The sequence below is a fragment of the Lathyrus oleraceus genome, chromosome 3 (genome assembly GCF_024323335.1).
Source record: "Lathyrus oleraceus cultivar Zhongwan6 chromosome 3, CAAS_Psat_ZW6_1.0, whole genome shotgun sequence".
Lineage (NCBI taxonomy): Eukaryota > Viridiplantae > Streptophyta > Magnoliopsida > Fabales > Fabaceae > Lathyrus > Lathyrus oleraceus.
Genome location: NC_066581.1, coordinates 128,906,171 through 128,929,423, shown reverse-complemented (window position 1 = coordinate 128,929,423; position 23,253 = coordinate 128,906,171). Strand labels below are relative to the sequence as shown.

The window sequence follows — 23,253 nt, the reverse complement described above, 5'->3', positions numbered from 1 at the left end:
CCTGATATAGATGATCCTGTTGCCATTAGAAAACCTGTCAGATCTTGCACTAAACATCCCATGTCCAATTTTATATCATATTCAAATTTGTCTTCATCTATGTCTGCCTTCACTTCAAAATTGTCTAGTGTAGAAATTCCAAAAAATGTACAGGTTGCTCTAGAAATTCCAAAGTGGAGGGAAGCTGTACTTGAGGAGATGAAAGCTCTAGAAAAGAACAAAACTTGGAGTGTTACGCCACTACCAGATAGCAAGAAGACAGTTGGATGCAAATGGGTGTTTACTGTGAAGTATAATTCAGATGGGTCAATTGAAAGGTACAAGGCTCGCTTGGTGGCTTAAGGCTTTACTCAGACCTATGGTATAGATTACTCAGAGACATTTGCTCCTGTTGCAAAATTGAATATTGTCAGAATTCTTTTGTCTCTTGCTGCTAACCTGGATTGGCCTTTGCACCAGTTAGATGTTAAGAATGCCTTTCTTAATGGCGATCTTGAAGAAGAAATATATATGGACATTCCTCCTGGCTTTGAAAACAAATTTGGATCAAATGTGTGCAAACTAAATAAGTCTTTGTATGGATTAAAGCAGTCCCCTAGAGCTTGGTTTGAAAAATTCACTCAGTCCATGAAGAAACAAGGGTACATCCAAGGACAGGCTGACCACACCTTGTTCACAAAATTCTCCCACGATGGGAAAGTTGCTGTCCTGATTGTTTATGTTGATGATATTGTCCTTACTGGAGACGATACAGTGGAAATGGCAAGAGTAAAAGAGAAATTGGCAGTAGACTTTGAAATTAAGGATCTGGGATTAATGAGATATTTTCTAGGTATGGAGGTTGCTCGATCAAAAAATGGTATTGTGGTTTCACAGCAGAAATACATTATAGACTTGTTGAAAGAAACAGGAATGAGTGGATGTCGTCCTGCAGATACCCCTATGGATCCGAATGCTAAACTTTGGGGAGTAGGTAATGTTTCTGTTGATACTGGGAGATATCAGAGATTGGTTGGGAAATTGATTTATTTGTCACACACCCGACCTGATATTGCTTTCTCAGTTAGTGTAGTGAGTCAGTTTATGCATTCTCCTTTCGAGGAACATCTTGAGGCAGTATATAGGATACTGAGATATTTGAAGGGAAATCCTGGAAAAGGATTATTTTTTAAGAAGACTAGTGAAAAAAATGTGTCTATCTTCACCGATGCCGATTGGGCAGGTTCAGTCGCAGATAGAAGATCAACATCTGGATATTGTACCTATGTTTGGGGTAATCTTGTGACATGGAGGAGCAAGAAACAAGGAGTTGTAGCAAGGAGTAGTGCAGAGGCCGAGTTTAGAGCTATGTCTCAAGGTATTTGTGAAGGATTATGGATCCTTAGAGTCCTAGAAGAACTTAAGATGAAAATTGAGCTTCCATTGAAATTGTACTCTGACAGTAAAGCTGCTATTAGCATAGCTCATAATCCAGTTCAACATGACAGAACCAAGCATATCGAGATTGATCGACACTTCATAAAGGAGAAGTTAGATGCGGGAATCATATGTATACCCTTCGTGACTTCAAGTCAACAAACTGCGGATATCCTGACCAAAAGCTTGGCAAGGCCTACTTTTGAGTATTTGATAGACAAGTTGGGCATGATAGATATCTATGCACCAACTTGAGGGGGGGTGTTGGAAAATATATTTTATTATTGTCTTTAATACTACCTTTATTTTTCTTTATTCTCAATTAAGGATAAAATAAATTGTAATTATTGTATTTTCACTATATAAACCAGCTAAGGCTGATGAATAAAATATAACAGCTTTTACCAATTTTTTCTAATAAAGGAATATGTATAACATGCTGTTTGATGTCATTGTTGAGAGAGTCCCCCTCTAATCATGAAATGCAGTTCTTTAAAAGAATCAGTTTGTTATTCCTAGGATAAGTTATTTTGGTATCACTTCAGTGTTCTAATTATTGCCGATAACAACAATTACTTAAGTTTAGGCATGGTTTGCATTATATTCTTGCCTGTGGGAGCTTCTCAATTAAAAGAAACTTGTGGTTGTTACTTACCAAAAAGATCTTATAAGCTTATAGAGAACTTAAATGAGAGATTTTCAACATTTGAAATTTATTAGTTAATTTGTACTTGTACAATAAGCATTGTTTATTAAACTCATACGTGTAGGTGGTTTGGGCATGTAGAGATATGACCTGTTAATTCTGTAGTAAGGAGAGTCGATCAGGTGGAGAGTAGTCAAACAAATAGAGGTAGATGATAAAAACTATAAGAGAAACTATTAAGAAATAATTCGAGGTTAATAAATTGGATAGAAACATGGTATTTGATACAACATTATGACGTAATTTGATTCATGTAGTCGATCCCACTTAGTGGGATAAAGCTTGATTTTTGTTGTTTGTTTATAAGTGGTTGTAAGGAAATTTATCCAAACTATAGTTACAAAGGCCCTGTTAGTTTTATGTTAATTTGTAATTCGGTTTTTCTTCTCTTTTACCGTAGAGGAGGATGCCATATTTTTGTATTTACAACCATCTTTCTCTATTATATAACAACAACTAAGTTTTTTCCCATTAAGTGAGGCCGATTACATGAATCAACTTTTGCCATAAATTATTTCGTAGTTGATCCATGTCATAGAGATTCGACAAAGTTTTACGTTGACTGTCGATTGCCTGACACAACCTTCCCTTTTTATCCGGACTTGAAACCGGCTATGCATGGCAAAGCTAACATAGCAGGAATAATCTTTCTATATTGTAAGTAGTTTTTTTTGGCTCAATCCAGATACCTCCCTTATATTTACCTACACAATAAATTGATTGAGAATTTGAGCAAGGAGTCAAAGACATGCAAGAAATTAGAGTTATTGTAGTTTTATTGTTTCTTTTTGATTTTAGGTGGCATTTGACATGCTTTATAATTCTTTACAAATGAGATACAACAAGGCTTACCATTAGGGATCTTTTCCTTTCTGTGAAGTTGCTTGGTTGTGAATAGAATTGCTCCTAATTATTTTGGTAAGACAACTGCTTTTCTTATCATAAGAAAATTTTGACCAAGTTGTTTGTTTTGTTGAAAACATAGATCCAAAATATTTGCCAATTTTTTAAAAGATCATTGGATCGACCCCAGAAATACCAAAGGGAAGCTGCTGCTGCTGCCTTGTCAGAATTTGTTCGTTATAGGTGCGTATAGAATTATACTTTGTATAAGCTGCCTTCCATTAATGATGAAATGTGGTATTAAATTATGGACGTTTATGTGGAAACTACTGACTTTTTCTGATATTGTTTGTTATAATATTTAGGGTCCTACCCATCTTCCTTATATTTTAGTTAAGAGTCCCGCATTGGATGGATGAGATAAGGTCCGAATATGTGTTTACAAGTGGAGGGTAGTTCTCACCTTACAAGTTGGTTTTGTAAGGATGAGTTAAGTCTAGTATAAAACCTAAAATGGTATTAGAGCATATTGATCGAGCTACCCACAATTTATAGCCATATACCTAGCCCATTAGTGCCGGGTGTGAGGGGAAGTAGATCCCTATTATTATACCCGCATTAGTACATGCTTCATACTATTCTGGCTGCACTAGTTTAAGAATTGTGAATTGCTCAACCTTTAAAAAGTTTACTTTGGTCATATCTCTAGTCCATGTGGGGTCTCGGGATACCCTCTTACACATAGGATTGGACATATGAAGCATGAACAAATGCGTGGGATTGAATATGACTCTGAATTCTTGAGAGATAAGCCCAAGCCTAATGAATATATAGCAATAGGATTTGAATCAAGACTCCTTGGTTTAGGTATGAGGAGGACTAGTCATTTGTTAAACAATACCAGTTTCCTTCAGCTTAGAGCTTGTTCAGCAGTCCAATGTCTTGTTTTCTGATTCCCTGTCTCACAGGCTTGATTGGATCAGTCATGGGTCTGGTTCCCGGATGAGTTGGTTTTTCTCACTAACAATTAATTTAATCGGATATAGTACATGGTTGTTGTTGACTTCATATGTGAGATATGCCTCTGTTTGGTTTTGTTTTTCTGAAACAACTCTGTTTGGTGTTTGTTAAAATATAAACTATACCTGGTTCTCGTCTTAGTAGTTTAAGCTTTTGGGAGAGTTAATTGTTTGCATAAGTCTCTATATGATCAGGTAGTTAGGAGTTAAAGTCTTGTTGACTCCATTCTTGATTATTAAAGGAAAATTATGCACAAGGTAAAGAAAGACTAGTGTTTTTCCTCACCTCAGAATCAATTAGCTCTTGCATGAGGGATGAAACCTTTCACTAATCTCCATTTTATCCTTTGGGAGAGTCAGTCTAACAATGTTTCATTTTTTTACTATTAACAATTAGCTTTTGCATTTGGCCGTCTTCTCATTATAATACTTGTTTACTAATTTTTTTGACATTTTAAAAGAGGTCGTTACTGTTGAGTTAAAGTGCTTATTGATTACCATCAACTATACAGCGGTGGACTCGGTTCGCTTTTGGAGCAAATGGTTGATGTTTTATGCAGACGTGTATCAGACGAGTCTTCTACTGTTCGGCGCTTTTGTTTGAGAGGATTAGTACAGGTTTTTATCTTACCATTGTTCCTTCATTTCAAAGTTAGTTAAATCAACATTGATTTAGCTGTTAAATGCTTGATTGCTTGCTAATTGTCTGCTTTTTTAAAAGAAGTGTGTAGAAACTTCCTTCAACTTTAAGTTCGTCTCAGTTAATTCACTTCAATTGTTGTTGCAATTGACTATTTTGTTAATTTAGATTATCTTAATACTTAGTCCACCAGTCTTAAGTGAATGTTTCTTCGTATGGGATTTAAATGTGTTTTCTGTAAATTTTTAAATTCTTCGGAGATGTCTATACTCCCGCATGCTTCCTTATGCTCCCTTTTTAAAGAAATAATATCTCCAAATATTGATGTTCCAGATCCCATCAATTCATATTCTGAAGTATACAGCTCAAGTCCTGGGTGTTATATTAGCTCTGCTAGATGATTCTGATGAATCTGTACAACTAACTGCAGTATCATGCTTACTTATGGTGAAGATTTAGTTTCACGTGTTTCATTTTGTTGCCTTTTAAAACCGTTTTATTCAATTGATAACCTCACTTTTTTGCCTCAGATTCTCGAATCTTCACCTGATGATGCAGTTGAGCCTATTTTGCTTAATCTTTCAATACGGCTTCGGAATCTACAAGTGTGTCAGTTTACTCTTCTGTGTAAATTTTATTCTGCATATTTTTTTCTATATCCATATGCCGTTGTATCCAATATTTTTCTTTTGTTGATATACAATTGCAAACTTTCTTTAATTGTTTTCATGTTCAGCTCTGGTTGGAAGCGGACTTGGTGGTTATTTAGTCTAAAACAATATTTTTCTTGTTGAACCAAAAAGTTTCTGAAAGAATAAAAACCTCTAACATTATCTATTACTTTCAAGATTCAATAGTGCAACAGGAAATTTACCAGATAAAATCCAAACCTTCTAAGTTCCTACCAACATTTTTCAAACATTTTTTTATGAAGGTCTTCAAGCAAGCTAAAAGATTTACACAAGTATTTGTAAGTGTATGAGTTGCTGCATATGATTGATAGAGCCTCTAGCGGTACTGTATTTGGGATGTTTTGACCAATTGTGATGCTCTTGCAGTTCATTTTTTTACATAAAAATATATTGACAACAATTTAACTTATTAACTCAAACCGTCTTTTTCTCTTTTCCTTTTATCAAGAAGTCAATAACATTGCACTACACCATTATCAAAAATAGAAATTTGTGTAACTATATATCAATTAAATCTACTTTGTTGTTGTTTCTAGAGTTTTCCGTTTTGAAGGATATTTTCTTCTTGCTTAATATATTTTTAAATATGTCTGTTTCTGAAGAAATAGAAAATTTTCTATTAAATAATTTTTCCTTTTTGGGGAAATTCTCAACAATATTAATTTTAAAAACAGACAAGCATGAATGCAAATATGCGAGCCAGTTCCTTTTCAGCATTTGGGGCACTAAGCAACTATGGAGTAGGGGCACTAAGAGAGGCATTTGTTGAGCAGGTATGTTGCTAATTCTGATTGCATTCCTTACTTATTCTTTTTCCTATTTTCTAAATTATTGACGAAAAAAATTAATTTCTAGCTTCCATTTATTCACCAACAAAGCCAATATGTAGTTGATGGTTGTTGGTAGTAGATTGAATGGGAACCATATGGCATAGAGTCGCACTATTTATTATTCTCTGCTAATGTCCATTTTGTTTGCTAACAATTCTCTCATATACATCCTTAAACAAGCCGGAGAGAACTAACTACAAAGAGCAAAACACTTTAATCACCATGAATTTGGTAAAAGCAGAGAGCAAAAGGTCGTTCAATGGGCTATAGATAAGCTATTTGTCTCTGTATCACTGCTAACCAATGATTCCTTTCTATACCCATTCTAAAGCCCTGAGCTAGCATCAAGGCACACACATATCAATTCCAAATACATAACTACACTCTTATCTGCTTTGTGCTGCTACTATAAAGTTTTGTGCAGATCTAGGTAGACGGATGTTTCATACTTTCTCATTTGTTATTCCGTGTAGTTCAAATTTATGCAGTTTTTATGCCAAATAGCCAGATTTCTAAAGTTCAACTTGCCAACTAAAAGACTTGGTCAAATGCCTTATAAACTAGAAGTAAAATTGATCATACGACCAAAATAAAGTTAAAAGAACAACCAATCGAGATATTTAGCCTTTTAGTAGTATGTGTCTTTGGTTATATAACCAGTGTTATATATTAGCTTCTTAGTATTTTATCAAGCTCATTTCTTGCTATTTGATTATTTATCAAAGGTACATGCTGCTATTCCTCGTCTGGTTTTGCATCTGTATGATGAAGATGTTAGTGTCCGACTAGCCTGCCGGGTAATCAGCCATCATCTTGGATTTTCCTTGAATTGGACATTCATAGAGAATAACATTGTAAATCATTTGTTTCTGAAACATACTTCCTGACAGAATACCCTGAGACGAGTTTTCCCATTGATAGAAATTGAAGGATTGCTTGCCCTGCTAAACACACCGAGTTTCCTTTCTGATCATCGGTACTGTTAGACATATTTTTATAAGCGGAATGTTTTTAAGAATTGTCCTATAATATAATATTGCATCTGTCTTGGTTTTTTAGAAGTGACTATGAGGACTTTCTAAGAGACACTGCAAAGCAATTTACACAGCATCTTCTTTCCAGAGTTGACACTTACATAGCGTCAACAGTGCAGGTTCTTTTCACCATACTGGCTTCAACACATGCTGATGTACATCATGACTTACTAAATTCCAATACATGCATGTTTTTCACTCTAAAATCATTCATGATTATTTTCCTAACTGAAATTAATATTATATCAATGGGGTCGTCTTTTATTCTCTTTGGTTTGAGTTCCATTTCCAGTCAATCTTCTCTGGATTATAAAAAGAGAGCCAATATATCTTGTAATATTATACAATTCATGCTAGTATTGTAGTATTATATAATTCCACGTTTCATAGTTCTATTAAGGCCCTCATTGAGAATATTATGAAACATGGAATAATCCGACAATAATAAAAGCCTTTAGAAGACTTCAAAACCAATGCAAGGTTACTCACTTTTCTGTTTATGTCTCTAAGGTCTTGAGAATTTAGCTGATGATTAGTTTCTTGATGAGGCAGGCTTTTGATGCACCATGGTCCATAATTCAGGCAAATGCTATGTACTTATGTAGTAGCATGCTCTCTCTATCGGATAATCAACATATTTTAGCTGACTACCATACACAGGTATTTTCTGAAGAATTTAATTGATATGCACACTGTAATTTTTTTATACTATCACTCAATAAATCTAACTTGGATCATAAGAATTGTTTGACTTTAATCAAATCTAACTTAAAAGTCATACAAATGATGGCTTTTTGATTTATCAATAGTGTAAAATGTATTACTCTGACAGAACATAAAAATTTCTCTCTTTCGTGAATGTGCATATAATATGTAGGCCATCCAGCTAAAACTGAAATTTCACGTAGATCTGTCTCTTGTTTTAGGTGTTTGGTATGCTGGTTGGAAAAATGAGTCGATCACCTGATGCTGTTGTAAGGGCAACGTGTTCTTCTGCTCTGGGCTTGTTGCTCAAATCTTCCAACTCATGTTCATGGAGAGCAGATCATCTTGATCGATTAGACTCGACAAAAAGTAACCATGATGCAGCGGAGTCTGTGATAAACTAGCAATAACTCAAGTGGAACCATGAAGAACTACTTTTTAGCAGTGGTAGAGTGGATCAGTCTGCTACTGCCCACATTGATGTCTTGTACAGTGTTTGTTGTAAGCATTCACCCCCTTGTATTTTACCTTTTTTTTTCAAAGTCTTCTGTAATAGAGTTTGATGTAAGTTAATGTCAAATTGATTGTGTTGTTGTATATCAATTACACTTCTATGGAATTCGCACTTCACCTGGGTGATTTCATTAATTTCTATTTGTTTTTTCTTCAATATCTTAATTGTATTTCATTCAATAATTGAGATGATGCTATTTTTAGTTTGGTGTAGCTATATAATTATTTTTTCTTTGTTAAATAGCTTAGAAATTGTACAAATGGTTGAGAATAATAAATGAGTATTTGGTTCGAATAAAGGGATCAACTTACTTGTATCGAAATGTTTAAGAGTATGTGTATCGAAATGCTGAAGAATAAGTGTCAATGGTGGTACAAGTGTATCTGGAAAAAAAAGTTTTCATTTGAGCACTTTGAGGGAGAGTATTGTGGATTCACATGTCAAAAATAATAAGTGAGTTGGAGTCCCAAATATGCTATAAATGTGTAGACTTAGCATTTATAAGTGAGAGAATCCACACACCTATCAGTTAAGATTTTGGGTGAATATGTGGTGTCACTCTCACTTATGTGTTGTTTTTAATGTAATATTGACGCTCCTCCAAATAATCTAACCAAAATACTCGAAGATGGTTTGAAACAGAGTAGTTTTTTAAAAATAAAATAAAGGTGTTAAACGCATTTATGGAGATATTTTTTTCAACCAAATGATTTTTAGTTGGTTTGGATCCGGTTCAAAATCGGTTTTGAAATTCCAGTAATAGACTATCGATGTCAAATTGGATGTTATGACATCCAATTCTGCGTAGACAAGAATGATGCAGAACGTAAATGTAAAGGGCAGTAAATAACACAGACAATTGTTTACCCAGCTCGATGACAAACACACCTACGTCTGGGGGCTACCAAGCCAGGGAGGAAATCCACTATAAGTAGTATTAATTCAGGACTTAAACCAACTGTTTAATCCTATCACTTAAGACCTATCCAATGCAATTTCAATCTTAAACTAAGATCAGAGTTCCTACTCACTCCCCCTCAATCACCAAAGTGATTACAACCTTTGAAGTTATTGGCGAAGTTATACTTCAAACAACTCTTGATTGTGCTTACAAGCTTTAATCAAGAAACACAACACTCTCACTTAAAAGCTTAGAGTGACACAACAATTGCAATTCAATGAACACCCTAGTTCAATGCAATCATCTAGGTGATAATTGCTTGGCTCACAAATACAACCTAATACAAAACACAATTAAAGCACAACAGTGAAATATGATGATCTAATAAATGCTTCACGCTTCAAACCCCTGAATTGTTGAAAGTAGGATTGCCATCCTTTTATAATGCAGCACTTGGGCCTTGTACTTGAATTTTCTGAAATTAAGGTTAAACAAGTTAACCTAATCTCCATATATTAGGGTGCTAACAAATAGGCTATTTGTTAGGGCTCTTGAATTTAGCTCTTCTGTTAGGTTCCTGGATTTTAGCACAGTTGTTAGATTCCTGAAAAACAGCCTGAGAAAAATACTGAAACAGAAAAACTAACTAGCCTACACTTTAGCATATGCTGTCAGGAATGAATGTCATAACATTCAGTTTGACGTCCAGAACATAGGCCATATGCTAGACAACTTTAATTCTAGCTCAGCTGTTGGTTTCCTGAAACAGCAGCCTGTAATAAATACTGAACTATACCAAAAAAACTAACTGGCCTATAATTCAGTATCTGCTGTCAGGAATGAATGTCATAACATTCAGTTTGACATTCAGTAAATCCTGTATTAGCTAATCCTGCAGCATACTACTCAAGCATGTCATGACATCAGTCAAGACATCAGAGTACAGTAAGTGTTTTAACACAAAATACAGCAAATCAAAAACATCTACAAACTCCCCCTTTGGTAAATTTTTGGCTAAAACAACTTGGCATCACAACAGAGTTCACAGCAGCGGAAAGCACATATCCAAGCAGAGAATTAAATTAGCTAATACACTCATCACACATAGAAGTTGAACAGCAACACACTCAGCACACATAGAAGTTGAACAACAACACACTCAGCACACGTAGAAGTTGAACAGTTGAACAACAACACACTCAGCACACATAGAAGTTAAAAACTTCAAACAGCAGCATAACCTCTGGTAGAGGACCTTCAACTTCAAATAAATCTGTTCAAACAAATCTGTTGTCCTGGGGTACAGGTGTTACTCCCCCTTTTTGTCAAAAATGTTGCCAAAGCAACACTTAAGAATACAGACCAAAACAGAAAAAAATACAAGCAATTTTCAGACCCACAATCTTGATTTTTCTTCACAGTGTCAATCAAGAACACACACTCTCGATCTTGCTTTACAGCAGGTACACCCACATCAGATGCCATGACTTTGTGTATGACATCTTGAAACACTCCTACATGAACATGTTCTTGAACTCCAGCAGGTACATAGGGTGTCTCATGTTAAGATATCCCCCTAACATCTTGTTAACACACTTGTTGCAAGTGAAACAGCTACGATCTGTTGACCAATCAGAGCACACTTTCAATTGTTTAATTGTTTGTAATATTAAACAATACATTCCTAACATCCTTAGTTGCTATAATTCCTCAGAAAGGCATATTCCCAATTTACCCCTTAAATTTTTAAACTGAGTAGCATCCAAAGCCTTTGTAAATATGTCAGCAAGTTGTAGTTCAGTAGCTACATGTTCCAAGGTAATCACTTTGTCTTCCACCAGATCTCTGATGAAGTGATGTCTAATGTCAATATGTTTGGTCCTGCTGTGTTGGATAGGATTCTTTGAAATATTTATGGCACTGAGATTGTCACAGAACAATGTCAGGACATTCAGAGAGACATTGTATTCAGTCAGCATCTGTTTCATCCATACCAGTTGGGAACAACTGCTTCCAGCTGCTATGTACTCAGCTTCTGCAGTGGACAATGATACACAGTTCTGTTTCTTGCTGAACCACGATATGAGATTGTTTCCCAAGAAGAAACATCCTCCTGATGTGCTTTTTCTGTCATCAGCACTCCCTGCCCAATCAGCATCACAATACCCAGATAAGACAGGCTCAGAGCCATGAGAGTATAACATACCATAATCACAAGTCCCATTGATATACTTGAGAATTCTCTTGACTTGATTTAAGTGACTCACTTTGGGTTCTGCTTGGTATCTAGCACACACCCCAACTGCATAGGCAATATCAGGTCTACTGGCAGTTAGATATAGTAGACTACCTATCATGCTTCTATACAAGCATTGATCAACACTAGAGCCTCCTTCATCTTTAGTTAATTTTAAATGAGTAGGTGCAGGAGTTCTTTTGTGACTAGCATTATCCATACCAAATTTCTTAACTATGTTCTTGGCATATTTGCTTTGGGAGAGAAACATAGAATCCTCCATTTGGTTAACTTGCAGTCCAAGAAAATAAGTCAATTCCCCAACCAAACTCATTTCAAATTCAGATTGCATCTGGTTAACAAAGTGTTTCACCATTTTATCTGACATTCCACCAAAGACAATATCATCCACATATATTTGGGCAATCATGATTTTGCCATATTCATCCTTCACAAACAAAGTCTTATCTATCCCTCCTTTTCTGTACCCATTAGAGGTCAGAAATTCAGTCAACCTCTCATACCAAGCTCTAGGAGCTTGCTTCAACCCATACAAAGTTTTCCTCAACTTGTACACATGTTTTGGCAGGTTAGGATCACAGAACCCTTTAGGTTGTTCCACATAGACTTCTTCATTCAAGTAGCCATTTAAAAAGGCACTCTTCACATCCATTTGGAACAATTTGAACTTCTGAATGCAGGCAACACCTAACAACAATATTATTGACTCAAGCCTTGCAATAGGTGCAAAAGTCTCATCAAAGTCAACCCCTTCAACTTGAGTATACCCTTGTGCCACTAGTCTTGCTTTATTCCCAGTGATTACTCCTTTCTCATTAGACTTGTTCTTGTAAATCCACTTGGTACCAATGATGTTAGTCCCTTCAGGTCGTGGAACTAACTCCCATACTTCATTCCTTTTGAACTGCTCCAGTTCATCTTACATAGCATTGATCCAATATTCGTCAGTCAGGGCTTCTTTCACATTTTTTGGTTCAACCTTGGATACAAAACAGGAATTTGAGCTATTCTCTCTTGATCTGGTAGTCATACCACTATTGGGATCCCCTATGATAAGATCCTTAGGGTGGTCTTTCTGAATCCTGATAGAAGGCACCTTGTTGGATGCATCTACCTCAAGTTCAGGAGGAGTATCCTGTACCTCTTCAGTCTTGACTGGTATGTCTGTTGAAGTCTCAAGGAATGTTCCAGCATCCTTTATGACATTGGATCCTTCATCTTTATCATCCACAATCACATTTATGGATTCCATCAGGACATTGGTTCTGGAGTTGAACACTCTGTAAGCTCTATTGTTAGTAGAATATCCCAGGAATATATCCTCATCACTTTTGGGGTCCATTTTCCTTCTCTGTTCACGATCTGTAAGAATGTAACATTTGCTTCCAAAGATATGAAAGTACTTCACCGTAGGTTTTCTGCCTTTCCATATTTCATACAGAGTGGAAGAGGTTCCCTTTCTCAAGGTAACTCTATTGTGAACATAGCAAGCTGTATTCATAGCTTCAGCCCAAAAGTGCATAAGAAGCTTCTTTGCATGAATCATAGCTCTTGCAGATTCTTGAATAGTTATGTTTTTCCTTTCAACTATTCCATTTTGCTGAGGAGTAATAGGTGAGGAAAACTCATGACTTATTCCTTCAGATGAGCAGAAATAATCAAACTTGGAGTTTTTAAACTCCTCCCCATGGTCACTCCTTATTCTGATAACACAACTATCCTTTTCCCTTTGGAGTCTGATGCACAGATCTTTGAAGACATCAAATGCATATGATTTTTCTCTGATGAAGCTTATCCATGTGTATCTAGAATGGTCATCAACAACCACATACGCATATCTCTTCCCACCAAGACTTTCAACCTGCATAGGTCCCATTAAGTCCATGTGCAAGAGTTCCAGAGTTTTGGATGTTGTAGAATGTCCCAGCTTAGGATGTGACATCTTGGTTTGCTTGCCAACCTGGCATTCTCCACAGACTCTTCCTTCATCAATAAGCATCTTTGGGATTCCTCTAACTGCTTCCTTGGATATGATCTTCTTCATTCCTCTTAAATGAAGATGTCCAAGTCGTCTATGCCACAACCTCACCTCCTGATCTTCCTTGGCTAAGGAGCACATTGAGGAGTAGTTTGAGACTTTAGGTTCCCATAGATAGCAGTTATCTTTGGATCTGGATCCTCTCATAACTTCCTGATTATCTCCATTCATCACAACACATACTTCCTTAGTGAACTGAACATAGAAACCTTGATCACATAGCTGGCTTATGCTGATGAGATTAGCAGTTAGTCCTTTTACTAACAACACATTATTCAGTTCTGGAACTCCAGGACTGTCCAGCTTACCGACACCTTTGATTTTTCCTTTAGCTCCATCACCAAAGGTCACATAACTAGTAGTATGAGGTTGTATATCCACCAATAAGTTCTCCATACCAGTCATATCTCTTGAGCAACCACTATCAAAATACCAGTCTTCTCTGGTAGATGCCCTTAGAGCTGTGTGAGCTAATCTAGCAACCCATTATTATTTCTTGATGGGGGCATTATGCTTAGATGCCTTCTGCTTAGGTCTGCCTTGAGGGGTCTGGTTAGGATAACCATGCAACCTGTAACAAAAGGGTTTTATGTGACCAAATCTACCACAGTAGTGACATCTCCATCTTTGAAATTTCTTCTTCTGATGGTTGCTCCTCCTGTTTCCTTGATGTTGTGACATTGGTTGTGACTTCTGCTTGATTTTCTGAACTTCAGCCTTTGAGCTTTTGCGTTCAGTTGAGGATTTCTTAACAAAGCCTAAACCAGACATGGTTCCTGATTTCTGTCCCACCTTTAGAATCTCTTCCAAAGTGTCAGTTCCTTTATTCAGCATTCTGATGGATTTTGTCATTTGATCTAGCTTAGAAGTCAGCATAATTATCTCACCACTTAGACCATCTATGACTGTCAGATGCTTCTTCTTCTCAACTTCCAGCTCCCTGATGAGTTTCTTCTGCTTTTCTCCTTGTATACACACTTCTGCACTTTTGACACATAGCTCTTTATATGAAGCAGCAAGTTCATCAATTGTAAGTTCATCTCCACTTGAGTCATCATCAGAGGCACAAACACTAGTTAGTGCAGTGACATGTTTAGCAGATTCTCCTTCAGATTCACTCTCAGAGTCTCCTTCAGACCAGGTGACAGATAGTCCATTCTTTTGCATCTTGAGGAACGTAGGGCATTCAGCTCTAATGTGTCCAAAACCTTCACATCCATGACACTGGATTCCCTTGCCTTGGTTGAACTTTTCTTCAGATGTTGATCTTTTGCTGATGTCAGACGAAATATTCTCGACATTTGGTCTACCTTTCTGATCAATCTTCTTTATGAACTTGTTGAACTGTCTTCCAAGCATGGCTATAGCTTCTGATATGCTTTCATCACCTCCAATATTTCCTTCTTTTGAATCCTCTTCAGTATTTGATACAAAAGCTATGCTTTTGTTTTTCTTTTCAACATTCTCACACAAGCCCATTTCAAAAGTTTGGAGAGAACCAATAAGCTCATCAACCTTCATATTGCAGATATCTTGAGCCTCTTCTATAGCAGTGACCTTCATGGAAATCTCTTGGGCAATGATCTGAGAATCTTTCTTACAAGTTTTTCTTCAGACATTTTCTCTCATAAGCCACCAGAAGTGTTGGCAATTTCAAGAATATTCATGTGGAAGTCATGAATAGTCTCATCCTCTTTCATCCTCAGATTTTCAAACTTGGTAGTCTACATCTGAAGTTTAGACATCCTCACCTTGGAGGTACCTTCATGAGTTGTTTTGAGAGTATCCCAAACTTCTTTAGCCAGCTCACAGTGATGCACCAGTCTGAAGATGTTCTTATTTATCCCATTTAACAGTGCATTCAAGGCCTTAGAGTTTCCAAGGGCTAATGCATCTTGTTCTTTGTCCCACTCTTCTTCAGGAATTTGCATAATGATTCCATTTTTACCTGTCTTCATTGGATGTTCCCATCCTTTGTTGACAGCTCTCCAGACCTTGCTATCCAGAGACCTCAAGAAGGCTATCATACGAGGTTTCCAGTCATCATAGTTAGAACCATCCAGCATGGGTGGTCTATTTGAGAATCCTACATCCTTGTCCATGGTACTAGAAAGTAACGTTCCTAGATCTCACCCAGAAGTTAACAGGCAGGGTGCCTGCTCTGATGCCAATTGAAATTCTAGTAACAGACTATCGATGTCAAACTGGATGTTATGACATCCAATTTTGCGTAGACAAGAATGACGCAGAACGTAAATGTAAAGGGCAGTAAATAACACAGACAATTGTTTACCCAGTTCGGTGACAAACACACCTACGTCTGGGGGCTACCAAGCCAGGGAGGAAATCCACTATAAGCAGTATTAATTCAGGACTTAAACCAACTGTTTAATCCTATCACTTAAGACCTACCCAATGCAATTTCAATCTTAAACTAAGACCAGAGTTCCTACTCACTCCCCCTTAATCACCACAGTGATTACAACCTTTAATTAGTTTAAAGTTAATGGCGAAGTTATACTTCAAACAACTCTTGATTGTGCTTACAAGCTTTAATCAAGAAACACAACACTCTCACTTAAAAGCTTAGAGTGACACAACAATTACAACTCAATGAACACCCTAGTCCAATGCAATCATCTAGGTGATAATTGCTTGGCTCACAAATACAACCTAATACAAAACACAATTAAAGTACAACAGTGAAATATGATGATCTAATAAATGCTTCACGCTTCAAACCCCTGAATTGCTGAAAGTAGAATTGCCATCCTTTTATAATGCAACACTTGGGCCTTGTACTTGAATTTCCTGAAATTAAGGTTAAGCAAGTTAACCTAATTTCCACATATTAGGGTGCTAACAAATAAGCTATTTGTTAGGGCTCTTGAATTTAGCTCTTCTGTTAGTTTCCTGGATTTTAGCACAGCTGTTAGATTCCTGAAAAACAGCCTGAGAAAAATACTGAAACAGAAAAACTAACTAGCCTACACTTTAGCATATGCTGTCAGGAATGAATGTCATAACATTCAGTTTGACGTCCAGAACATAGGCCATATGCTAGACAACTTTAATTCTAGCTCAGCTGTTGGTTTCCTGAAACAACAGCCTGTAATAAATACTGAACTATACCAGAAAAACTAACTGGCCTATAATTCAGTAACTGCTATCAGGAATGAATGTCATAACATTCAGTTTGACATCCAGACAATAGGCTTTATGCTAGGTCTGTTATTCTCCTGAAAAACAGACTGAAATAAATACTGAGCTCTAACAGAAAAACCAACTATTCTATAGTTCAGTATCTGCTGTCAGGGATGAATGTCATAACATCCAGTTTGACATTCAGTAAATCCTGTATTAGCTAATCCTGCAACATACTACTCAAGCATGTCATGACATCAGTCAAGACATCAGAGTACAGTAAGTGTTTTAACACAAAATGCAGCCAATCAAAAACATCTACAGGTTTGATTTAAATTTAAATTTTAATCAAACACCTCATGTGACAATGAATAACACTTTCTAAACACGGCCATAAACGTTGTCGGTTTTGTCAATGCAGATTAGATTGTGACCATCATTGGTTGTGTTTATTGATAAATGCCATTACAACGATCATCGTTGGTTGTGTTTATTGATAAATGCCATTACAAAGTGTCGTGTCATTCAATACAGTTGCATGAACTTAGCCTTATCGTTTCTGTAAGTGATGTTGCTGAATTTTGTTGGTTTAGCTAAATTAGAAATAGTAACCTGAATGAGGTAATTATAGAGGTATAAAAGCAAATAATTTTTGATTCACCATAAAAATTATAGAAATACATAAATAATTATAGAATTTGGAAAGTTGTTTAATGAATGAATTAAAGAGATTTATATGTTGGATGTTGCTTAACTAAAGATTAAAGTAAATCCGTTCGTAAATCAATTTACAAAATAGTTGGTATTTTCACGATTGGTGGTGTTATCCAGACCTTTGAAAATTTAAAAATATCCTTTGCGTATGAAGATGTATATTCGGATGCATCAAAATCATACCAAAATGTATTTTTTTTGAGACTCACTTAGTTTTGCAAAATATTTAATCAGGAAATGCCTCTTCGTATTATATTGGGGTGTATTCGAAGATGTATCTTCGAAATAATCCATGCACTTAATTATTGTGTTTTAATTCATTGAGTTAGTTAAATGAACAACTCAATGATATTTTCAGAGATGCATATCCGAAAATGACTAGCGAAAATTGAATAAAACACCACCTTACATTAACTTCTCCTCCATACTCATAGAAAATGCGATTTTTAAAACTCTAACAAAAATTTCTTTTCTCAATCACCTCTTCAACACCAAAATATCATTTTTGTATTTTAGCACATTAAAGGGAGTAAAATAAGTTAAAATTATAGGTAAAATTTATTTATTTCATCCCATATTCATTGCATTAATCTTGTTTGAGTTGAAAAATGGACGTTGAATTCGGATATGCATCTCCGTACAAAGTTAGGTGTGGTTTAGATGTACATCTCCGGATTGTCCTGATAGTTTGAGTTTTCCCACTGCTTTTGTGTTATTTTTTGTATTAGATATGGTGCACTTGAATATGTGTTTAAAAGCTATTGTGAATGTGGATGTTAGACCGATTTATGATATTAAATCGGATGAAGTGAAGATGATGTTAAACCAGATGAAGTGAATGATGATGTTAAATCAGGTGCTCGAGCGGTTGTTGTCGAGGTAGATGTTCGTGCATAATTTAAAAATAAATAAGCCTTTATTGTTCGCGAACATCTGCTACAATGCGTCAGTGGAAGGCCTAAAATTGGGGTTTGGCATTGTAATTGAAATATTCGACAATAGAAGACAATCATTTGTGACAATGATATTCTAAATAAGTGACACATACTAACCAAAGATTAAAGAGTTGAAATGAAATGACATTGTATCGAGGAAATATGATGTTTAAATTACACGGATATCGTATGGAAGATGAGACGTGAAAATTTAATGTGATTTTCGGTATACATAATCATGCCTTGAATGAAAAGTTAAGTGGTCATACCATCCGAAGGAGAGGGAACTTGTTTCGGACATGGTATTAAACATGGTGGCCGCCGAAAAACATACTTGCATCTTTGAAATGGAAAATACCTCTAAATATTTTAAATGTCAAGCAAATATACAACATGCATGCTCGAGACAACAAGGCGGTAAGAGGATCAAGATCTTAGATGCAACAACTCAAACGTGAAGATGAAAAACTTGTCAAACTTGGTGTGGTGGTGAAAAATATAATGGATGCATGGAATTTTATAAGAAATTCTTCCACAGAAGAATTATATGCCGACTCTGTTCTACATTTCAGGAGTGTGTGTGCGATATATCCAGATTTGCCGAAATATGTTGAGGAAACTATTATGGATTAGGTTAAAGAGAAGATTGTTTGTGCATAGATCGACCATGTTTGGCAATACAACAACTAACCGAGTTGAATATTCACATGCTAGAATGTAGAATTGGTTGGGAAACAATAAAGGTGATTTTTATCGAGATTAGGAGGTTGTGGACCAAATGCTTCCAAACCAAAATAATGAGACACATACATATTTTAGTCTGCACATTATTGTATACTTAAGAAGATTAACGGTCTTCCATGTCATTGTTTAATTTCAAAGAAGATGAAGCTTGAAAAATCAATATGTATGAATGAAGTTTGCACTCATAGGAAAAAGCTTTATTTTGATGATGGTGTGATGAAAGATGATAAGTGAAACATGTCTATCATGACCGAGTGAGAAGTGATCCAAGAGAGATTCATGAAAGCTGATGACATAATGAAATCCCACATCAAAGAGAAACTGAGGAAGATTGCCTATCCAAAAACAATGGATTTGAAACCACTACCGAAACCGCTTAAAACAAGAGGTGCCCCTAAAAAAGTCAAACTGACACAAAATGACATATTCAAAAGACAATCTCCTTCATACATTGAACATGTTGAATCACATTTTTTGGATTCTCCAACTCCAAGGTCCTAAAAAAGTGTTTTCAAGGGTGATCGTATTAGCAAACCATCTTCTCCACCTCTGTTACAAAAAAATCAAACATATTGAAGAGATGTCGCTTTTTATGCACAAATATATTGAGCGGATTGTAGATGTTGAAGGCGACGACAACTGTGGTGTTCGAGTTGTTTCAGGTTTGCTCGGTAAAGGAGAGAACAACTACCAATTTATCTATAGTCATCTAATACAAGAGATGACTATGCATATGGAATCATATACAAAGCTATAATAAAACAAAGAAAATTACAATGCAATTCTCAATGCTCTAGTTCCTTGTCTTATAGGCCTGATTATGTTCGAAAAATGGATGTACTTCCTAGAAATGAGACACTTTATAGCAAGTGTTTATGATAGGGTTATATTGATTTAACACGATATGGTTTCTCGAAAACATTCTTCTCAATTCGAAGTAAGCCACCTCAAAATCCATCAAAACGCATTATGTGTATTGGTCGACTATAAAAACAACAACGTTTTATTCAAATTTATTTGAAACCCGGATGTCCTATACCAAAGACATCACCTGAGTGGATGACACATTTCACACAAGATGCTGAAACATGGTCAAACCACTTTCTAGAAAAGATGGAAGAGTTCACTAAGTTGAGCGACATTGAATAAGAAGCAAATAAGGAAAGGTCAAAGAATGAATCAACAATAGATTTAGGTAGTGACATATGTTTTGATGCATTTTAGTTGTAATCTAACAATATAACATGTTTTTTTTGTATGTAACACACTGCATAATGTTAAAAAATTGGTGATATTTTTTGCACAAGTATATGAGTCTTCTCAACCTTACCTAGGAAAGTTGAAACAACGTGATATCTGCAGTTACCATGACCTTTTAGAATCTACAACTTGGTCAATTTATTTGTGCATAAAAGAATGAATCTCTTCAATGTGTATCATTTTTGGTAAAATGCTGAAGGCGATTGTTTGCTAATGCGATCACCTTTAATAGAACATTTTTTTGGATTGTGAAAATGGAGAATCTGGATAAAGTGAGTTGAAATGTTTGAAATAAGACGGTGACTAATTGGTTGACTTGTCACTTAGTGTTGGTTTAACCTTCTTATAAGTATCCTTCGTTTTTACTAGTTCTGCAAGTGATTTCATATACGTGGTTTATGAATAGGCTATCTTGCGCATGTGCAATTTGATTTGCAAATTCATTTTATAATCAAATTTCAAATATCTCTATTGAGTCAACTCCCATTATGTCATAATAGATATATTATATTTATCATCCTTAACACACCATCACCATCAAACCGAAGTCTTTTCAATGCGTGTAAACCTCATCCATATGTGTGTGTGTATGTGTGTGTGTGTATGTGTGTGTGTGTGTGTGTGTGTGTGTGTGTGTGTGTGTGTGTGTGTGTGTGTGTGTGTGTATGGGTATTTTTATTTTCAAAACTGCAAGTACGTGTTTGGGTTGAACCATGTTCAATGTCATGTCATAAATAAGTTTTTTCTCTTCAAAATCCAAACGACATGTAATCAGATGACCAACTAATAGGGGGCTATGGAGCCATTGTTAAAACAGGATTTTTTTTATGCCCTTAAAAAGTTTTGATGATGATAAAGTATTTAAAGAACAATTGTGTTTCCTAACATTTTGTTTAAGTGTGCATGATCATAAGCATATAACTAATACTGGTTGTTATCATTTGTGGAGAAGTAATTTAAATTTGATTCTGATTGGTTAGAATATGAACTTGTTCATCGCCTCTGAAGGAATCAAACCATGACGTCATGACCCAACTTATGATGACATCTAAGACTCTGAAGGTGTGAAGAGCAGTTGATCCGTACCTTGAACCAAAACAATCTTGTCTTATCAAAGCCCTCGATTTCTGGACAAAGTCAACTAGGGTTTTCATTTTACAAGGCTAAAGAAAAAGGGATATGACAACTTCATATTGTTCTATCTTTTGGTAGATACCTAGTACCATGAAAGATATTGAGAGCAATGCTATTATTTAGGGGATAAAGCTTTAGACCTAATGCAAGTGTCCAATGTCTCTCTTTAGATACTTCTTCACTAAGTTTGCATATTATGTTCAAATCCTCCAAAGAATCTTTTTCAGTCTCTATAAAAGGAAATTGGAGACTAAAGGGAAGGTTACAACATCACAACACATTACAAGATCTTTGGCATAACTCTGAGGTGTTATTTCTATAGCTGTTATAGTTTAAACATCATAAGATTTCTTAACTTTGATTATCTTAGAAATCTTAGAAAGTTTGAAAATCTTTGTGATTGTTGCACAACTGTTATACTTATGATTGTGTATTAAATAATAATAGTGATCTTGTATACTAAACTTCTGTTTAAAGTTGAGGAAGTATCTTGCATGTGTGTTTGAGCAAGGAAGTCTCTTTCTAGGTTGATTCTCTTGTCTGAGGACTTGAGCAAGGAAGTCTCTTGCCTGCATGCTTGAGCAAGAAAGTATCTTTCTAGGTTGATTGAGCAAGAAAGTATCTTGTCTGAGGACTTGAGCAAGGAAGTCTCTTGCATGCATGCTTGAGCAAGAAAGTATCTTTCTAGGTTGATTGAGCAAGAAAGTATCTTGTCTGAGGACTTGAGCGTAAGTATCTTTCTAGGGTGATTGAGCATTGGAGTCTCTTGCAAGTGTGCTTGAGAAAATTGTAACTTGTTTGGTTATAGTGAAAATCTTTTGTTGAGGCAAGGGGATTGGACTACTCTTAGTTGTGGAGAGGAACCAGGATAATCTTTGTGTTGCTTGCATTTACTTTTGAACTTTATATTTTGCCCCTTTCTTGTGTATTTTTCTCACCTTCAGTTGGCATTAGAGCATGGTATATACTAAACACTTAACCGTGGTACATTAAAGATCTTGAGAAAAAAGTACTCCTTTTATAATGCCTGAGCGTTCTGGTGTTACTAGCTTTGGTGAAGATGCCCCTCGTGGTAATAGCAACCATGATCAAAGTACATCTGGTAAAAAAATATATACTTCTAGACCACCAACATTCAGTGGATACTCCCACCGAATTTGAATGGTGGAAAAGAAATATGTACACTCACATCACTGGTCTAGATGATGAGTTATGGGATATCTTGGAAGATGGCATTAACTTTCATGTTGATGGTATTGGAATGGTTTCTGACAGAAAGTCTCTCACTCCTGATCATAAAAATATTTATATAAAGCATCATAGAGTGAGAGACATTCTTTTTGATGATTTACCTCATTCTGAGTAGGTAAAGATTATTGATAAGTCTACTGCAAATACCATATTTAAATCCCTATGGGCGACCTATGAAGGTAATCAACAAGTTCAAGAAGCCAAAGATAATCTTTTGATTCAACAATATGAGATGTTCAAGATGAAGAATGATGCAAACATTGAATCTATGTTCTCTAGATTTCAAGTTCTTGTGTCTGGATTTCAGGTCCTAAACAAGAGCTATACAACCGCGGACCATATCAAGAAGATTCTTAGTATTCTTCCTGTAAAATCCAGACCCAAAGTGATTGCTATTCAAGAAGCTAAAGACTTAAACTCTTTAAGTCTTGTAGGTCTTATTAGAAATCTCCAAAGTCATGAATTGGAGCTGAACG

The 23,253-nt window shown here is 35.8% G+C and overlaps 1 protein-coding gene across 8 annotated transcripts in view; it reads left to right on the top strand.

Moving 5' to 3' along the window:
- Positions 1–8,533, top strand: part of LOC127125756 (protein SHOOT GRAVITROPISM 6) — a 48,805-nt gene extending 40,272 nt beyond the window's left edge. For 4 of the 8 annotated variants that reach the window (XM_051054571.1, XM_051054569.1, XM_051054567.1 and 1 more), the window contains 10 exons: positions 3,108–3,208; positions 4,497–4,602; positions 4,958–5,071; positions 5,155–5,229; positions 5,991–6,089; positions 6,872–6,943; positions 7,037–7,122; positions 7,206–7,335; positions 7,733–7,840; positions 8,107–8,533. In XM_051054571.1, coding sequence (XP_050910528.1) covers positions 3,108–3,208; positions 4,497–4,602; positions 4,958–5,071; positions 5,155–5,229; positions 5,991–6,089; positions 6,872–6,943; positions 7,037–7,122; positions 7,206–7,335; positions 7,733–7,840; positions 8,107–8,289 — 1,074 coding nt within the window. In that variant the 3' untranslated portion in view covers positions 8,290–8,533. The remainder of the gene's footprint in view (positions 1–3,107; positions 3,209–4,496; positions 4,603–4,957; positions 5,072–5,154; positions 5,230–5,990; positions 6,090–6,871; positions 6,944–7,036; positions 7,123–7,205; positions 7,336–7,732; positions 7,841–8,106) is intronic. The other 4 variants (XM_051054573.1, XM_051054572.1, XM_051054570.1 and 1 more) reach the window with 2 other exon arrangements.
- Positions 8,534–23,253: the final 14,720 nt, after the last annotated feature.